The sequence below is a fragment of the Nicotiana tabacum genome, chromosome 24, assembly GCF_000715075.1.
Source record: "Nicotiana tabacum cultivar K326 chromosome 24, ASM71507v2, whole genome shotgun sequence".
Taxonomy (NCBI): Eukaryota; Viridiplantae; Streptophyta; class Magnoliopsida; order Solanales; family Solanaceae; genus Nicotiana; species Nicotiana tabacum.
Window position 1 is genome coordinate 108,509,019 of NC_134103.1, and position 6,705 is coordinate 108,515,723.

The 6,705-nt window shown below is 30.6% G+C and overlaps 1 protein-coding gene across 1 annotated transcript; it reads right to left on the reverse strand.

Annotated features, from left to right (window-relative positions):
* Positions 1-3,673: 3,673 nt before the first annotated feature.
* On the reverse strand, positions 3,674-6,224 carry LOC107788067 (remorin 4.2-like). The gene is made up of 2 exons (XM_016609717.2): positions 5,444-6,224; positions 3,674-4,231 (listed from the first exon to the last, which is right to left on the reverse strand). The coding sequence occupies exons 1-2, from the start codon at positions 6,134-6,136 to the stop codon at positions 4,040-4,042; spliced, it is 885 nt and encodes a 294-aa protein (XP_016465203.1). The 5' UTR covers positions 6,137-6,224; the 3' UTR covers positions 3,674-4,039.
* Positions 6,225-6,705: the final 481 nt, after the last annotated feature.

Consider the following 6,705-nt stretch of genomic DNA (forward strand, 5'->3'; position numbering starts at 1 on the left):
TTTGGACCTCTGGATGAAAGCACCAATGTTACAAATTCAAAAGAGCAGAAGGGTGAAACTTAAAGGAGCAGAAACTAGTACCACCACTGTTGATTGATTAAACTCGAACTCGATTACAAAGATAAAGCCGACTGAAATCTCAAATGCAGAAATTACAATGAAATACTGGAACTAACAGTAACTAATGATAAAGGAAGCAGAAGGAGATGAGGAATACAGAAGAACTGGGAAGAGAAATAGAATCATTCATAACAACTAAATCCCTGCTTCACAATGCCGACTTCGTGGTGCCTTATACTGCTGCCCAACTAATTTTACCCCTTGTCACGAGCATTTTCCCCTTTCCAGACATAGTCCCCAAGTCGTTTAGGCGGAATGATCGTTTTAGAAGTCTTGCGTGGCATTCCCATGTGCTCTGCTTGCGTGGCTTCCACGTCATCTCTATTTTCATTCACAACACTTGTCCCGTAAAGTTCTCCTCCTAAACATGATTCTCAAACCCTATATGGCTACATTGTGGATGCTATTGAATGAGAAGGAAGGATCCTCAATTTATAGAAGTCCAAACATTTTCCTATAAGAAAAGGGACTAGCCAAATATGGAAGATTTATAATTTTCTTCTACAAGAAGAAAAACCCAATTATGGTAAACATGTCACCCTTTCTTTCAAGAGATAGAAAAACCAAATATGTTAAAAAAATTAAGACAACACCTAACAATTACGGACACGTAGATCTTGCATCATTGCATGTATAATACCATATATATATCATGAACTTAATTGTATAACCGATTCATGTATCTCCATGTATATGGAACACTTAACTGTACAATGTATATCACGTATATATATCATACACATCACTGTATGTCACACATAAACCTTCATGGATACACACAAATATACATATCGGAGATACATTTACAGTGCAAAAATACCATTTCAATTCTCAACTCCATCTAGAAAAGTTGGAAGCTCATATAGTCAGGCTAGGTCTCCAAAGTTAAAAAGACGGTGAGTTTCAAGATTGACTTGGCAGTGACAACTTCATATTCATCCAATAAAATCAGAAATCAATGTTCGTTGTTGGAAGCAACTGTACAAATCTGATTTTTTTTTTTAGGGCGGCTCAAGCACATGTGTGGCCTAAAGCCAAGGTTTAATGTGAAACCTAATTTTTTAAAAGAAAGTTATAATATATATTTTTATTTGAAGTTTATAATATACTATATTTTTAAAATGCAAGGTTATTAATAATTTTTTATAAACGATTTCCTCTAATAATTCCTTTTCGATTGATAATATAGCCAACCCACCCATTTAATCTTTCTTGAGACATTATTGATTTTAGGTAAAATTTTATCAATTTTAATTTTGAAAAAACTTATTTTCGTTGCGGCAACTGTTATATAAATTATTAACATTATTCTATAAGCAATATATGCATTTGAAAAAGAATCCAGTCTTTTCATTTGATTGAGTATATCGATTAAAGTATTATCTTCTACTTGTACGTTAGGAAAACTATTCATCTACCCAGTTTTAAGTAAGTCAAATGGCTACTTGATTTACACATCTAAAATACTTTCCTCTCTATGAAAAACTCTAGTTACATATTAAAAGTACTAAATATTATTTTTAAAAAATATTCATAAACCTATTATTTCAAAAAAGGGGCCTCCCAAATTTGAGGGGTAATATCACTTTTAATCCGCGGCAGAAACTATTTACATCTGATAGTCGAAAAAGTGTATAAAACTTATATAATTTTTATATATAACATACATAATGTATATATACATAATAAAATATACAAATTTTATATATTTTTCAGTTATTATTTTTACAGCGGCTATACAATGTCATTTTTCGAAATTTGAGGGACTAAGGCACAAGCCTTACTAGTAATAACTTTAGAGCCGGCACTGCTTTCACGGTCAATGGAGGATTGCAATTGCCAACATTGGAAAGGAGTGGAGAGGAAGAAGGATACAGAAGAGAGAGTTGGAGAGGGATAATTATTACTCTTTCCGTTCACTTTTATTTGCCTACTATATTAAAAATATATTTTTATTTTTACTTGTTTATTTTAACAAATCAAAAAAAAAATATTTTTTTTTTCTTGTTTTATCCTTATAATTAATTACTCATTTTTAAAATTATTTCCCAAGACTCTTTGAATGCTATCATTATAAGGGGTTATATGGTAAAATACATGCTACAATTATTATTTCTTAAGGGACGTGAAAAATCGAAATTGAACAACTAAAAGTGAACAAGGGAAGTATATCGGTATGATTGGATATTATATCGTGTTTTGTGGAATATGGCTATAGAATATTAAATGTTTTGGACTTTTTTGCCAAATGTATTCTAAGGTCGAAACTTTTCCAATAGCAATTATGTGTTGCCATCTGGTATCAATTTCACTCCAATAATAAATGTCAAAGTCTGAATCACATTATAATAATTTCGAATTACAGTAGTTTGGTCTTTCCTATTTTCCTGCTAACTAGTAGAAAAAGAAAACTATGCAATTTGTCGCATTGCTAACATCTGTTATTTTAATTTTCATAGTATTCTATTTCGTTACATCTTTTTTTTTTCATGGTCCCCTTAAATTTAACAATTAGTAATTATTTGACGAAGACCATGAGTGCTTATTTTTGACAAGCTTAAAGGACCAGTCTATAAAAGTATTTTTAAGCGTTTATTTTAAGTCTACCCTTAAACATAAGAAACTATTTTTGTCATTTTCTCAACTAGTAACCTATGTACCAGAAATGTTATTCTTAATTGAAAAAATAAATCAACTAATTTAATTGAAAAGGCTCGTCCTAATGATATGTTTAAAAAAAAACTTAAAATATTGAAATTGAAGAATTGCTATTCTTGCACGCAAAAAAAATTATTTTTGTGCTTAATTTAATGCTTTTTCTATAGATTTATTTCTGAACTGTTTAGAAAAGATAGGAAACAGTGGCTTTTTTTAAACCTAAAGTCCGCTACCTTATGCCACATGTACAGTGAAAAGACAAAACGATAAATCGATAATTAACATGTTCAACAAAGCTTAACGCGTATTGACCATTAATTAGTATACCTAATTTGTTGTTGTGGGGCACCCTTAATTACATCATCATTGTGTTGTTATTAACGAATTAGCGACAATATAATTTAAGTTATATATACACTAACAAATAAAATAGAATACTTACATAATTAAATCACTTATAAGATAACTATAGATACATTTTTATGATAACATTAATTGGTAATTTAATTAAATTAGTAACTAATACTCCTAGATTATATATATCACATATTAAATAACCTTAATTGTAAAACTTTCTAACGTTATCACCGTATATAATACAAATTCTATTAGAAATAGTCTTATCTACAAGTCCTCTTTATGAGTTTATGGTATTGCATGCTTTAGTGAATAATGGCCTTACAAATCGTTTTCCTTTTTCTCTTCGCGAGACTTCATTTTATTATTCTAAATTTAGATAACGCCTAGTTATAATTCCAAGAGCACCCCAAAAAATATAAAATCTAAGATCACTATAGACTTTTAGACTAAGATCATTTTATTGTTGAAAGTTGAAAGCACAAGACAGACCTTTCAGCATCATCGACGATCTAAATTAAATAGAAAGAAAGAGGGAAGCATAACAATTCTAAATTCACATATATATCTTCTTAATTAAGCTCATTAAAATACATGTAACTTCCAAAAATCTGTACAAATCACTCAAAATTCTCATTATATTCTAATACACTCAAGAGGAAGGATTTAGCATGACTTCATCTTGCTCAATGCGATATTTCAAGCAAACACAACTTCTTTTTTCTTTTTCTTTTTTTGGAAAGTCTTGCATCTAATACTACTATTTTATGTCAATAGGGATACCCTATCGTTTCAAAAAAGAGAAGGGATCCCTATAGACTAACATATTACAGTATTAATTAAATTCCAAAAAATATATTTTACAAACTGGTTTTCTAATACTAACAAAAACTAATTCCATGAATTAAAAGAAGGAACGCTTAGCGGGAGCTCTGCCAACAGCTCTCATCAAGTTGCAAATTTCAAGAACTTTAGCAACTTTTGTTCCTCTCTTTGCTTCAGCAGATGCCCTTCTTTCCTCTGCCTTTCTCCTTGCTTTTGCTATATCATTCTGCATCTTCTCAAGAGCTTTTGCTCTCTTCTCCTCCAGCTTCCTCTGAAAGACCAAAAAAATAAAAGACGCTAAATAAATAAATAAATAAATAAAAATATAAAAGAAAAGAGAGAAACTAGTGAACATTCTTGATCGCATACTCTGTTGCGCTTGCATTTCAATTGAAGAAAATGTTCAATCATTCAGTCACTACTTTCAAACGACTTTAATTTTATTCACGAACAATCTAAGTAAACTTTATATTATAAGATCATTCAAAATAATTACTTGTAACTAGTTGTAATAAGTGAATATGGTTAACTTGAAAAATCAAGTAGACAGGGTGCAACGACACAGATAGGCAACATTTACAAGATAATTAAGGTTTACAAATCACAGTGATTATATATAAAATAGCTAAACTAAACTAGAATTACAAAGACTCCTAATATATACTATTTTCTCTGTCACAATTTATGCGGCGGAACTCGAATTTCGAGAGTCAAACTTCTTACTTTTAATCGTGAATTCAGACATATAATCTTTAAGTTTTTTGCAATATTTGAAAACTACGTTGAAAATACTATAAGTTACAATAAATGACAATTCAAAATATCTAAAAAAAAAACATATGAAAAAATTACGTTCAATGAAAAACTCTTTTGACCATCTCGAAATCCAAACTCCTTTGCGCAAATTGGGACAGAAGGAGTACTAAATTTTAAGAATTCCCATCGTAGAAGGGCAGTGCAAATGGGGCAGTCAGACTATTATTGGACTCATTTAGTAACCAAATTCCAAGCATATTCTCCTTATCACTACAACCTCCAATTAATTAGTGGTGTATAAAACTGAACCAATCATGTGCACAATCAATATATTGTAGGAAAAAAAAAGTCCTGATTTTTAGCGATCACGCAAACTACTGCAAATTAAGCTGATTAGAATGAACAACTTAATATTATTTGACAACCAATTTTTCTTATAATTTATTGTCAAAGTCAAATCTCAATTAATTAACGACTTTACGATAACATATAAACTCATAACCAATTTAAAAATAGAGTAAAATAAACTCTTAATCCATAATAAACAAGGTGAAAATTTAAGTTAGTGTTGAAGAAAGGATAACTAAAGATAACCAGAAAAAATATATTAACCAACTGGAGGTTTGAAGAAAATTGGAAAACAGAATGTAAAAAGACTGGGAAGAACAAATAAAAGAAAAAGTAAAACATGAAAAAAAATTAATAAATACAAATGGATGTAACGTACCTCAACTTTCTTCATCCAAGAAGTAGCTTTTTGAACCTCTTCACTTTCCCAGCCAATAATAACAGCATCTTCACGCTTAAATCTGTTATTAATCTTTGAAATTTTAGCATTTTGCCATGCATTAATCTTTGATTCAACCTCTTCTTTTTTCACCCTTTGAACAGTAATTTCTCCATGGTTAATTCCACTCATAGAATTACTAACCACATGATCTCTAGAAGAAGGATTATTAATAGTGTCCAAACTCAAAGGGTTACTATAATTATCTGGAACAATAGCTAAAGGATTTGTTTCCTCTATTGTTTCATAATCATCTTCACCAATTCTTCCCAAAATATTGCTATTGTTATTATTATTGTTGTTGCTGTCGTTTTCGCTACCATGGTTGTTGCTTATTGAAGATCCTGCAAGAACTAAGGCATTGAATTCTCTACTCATGGTTGAGAAATTCTCACTTGATGCTATTTCTGTACTGGCTGTTGATAAATTTGTAGATGATCTATGGCTATTAGTTTCCCAAGTTTCTCTTTGACGGCCACGATTTGTTGATGGAGGCCTTGGTGGGGTCAGAGCATAGATGTCTCTGATTTGTTCTTCTTCTTGATGATCTTGATCATGATTATTATGTTCTTGAACAAGAAGACTTTCTCTGCTACTACTTGCTATGGCACTAGGTCTTTGATAATTCAACATATCAATATTTTTCTACTTTTAGATTTTTGGTTTTTAGTGTGTATTTGGGTTGAGTTCTAGTAGTGGGAGGAGGTGGGGTTTAAGTGCAAAATAATATAAGGGAAATTAAAAGGAAAAGAATTAATTAGATAATTACCTTGATTTTGTGATATGGTCAAATCTAAAGAACGAGTGGAAAAGATAAATAAATATCTAAGGATGGTCCAGTCGTACGAGCCACACATGCACGTAGGAATAGTAACTCCACGAAGGAAGGAATGAGAAGAGTGCAAGAAATTAGTGTACTACTTTGCATTGAGGATTTAATAGTCATGTTTAGCCAGTATTTCAAAAAATGTTTATTTTAATAAGTATTTTTGTTAAAATGGTTTTTTGGAAGTATTTTTGAAGAGTTAGATATTCGTTAGCAGTATAACTCTTATGTATATTTAGTGTACGTTATCTTACTACGACATGTGTTTTTGTAATAAAGTTATTGGGTGTGCGAAAAAGGTTTCGCTTTGGTACGTACCTGAATAGATTGGGAACCTACATATAAGTTGTTGGATACTCTTATGGTGTGGGGCCTT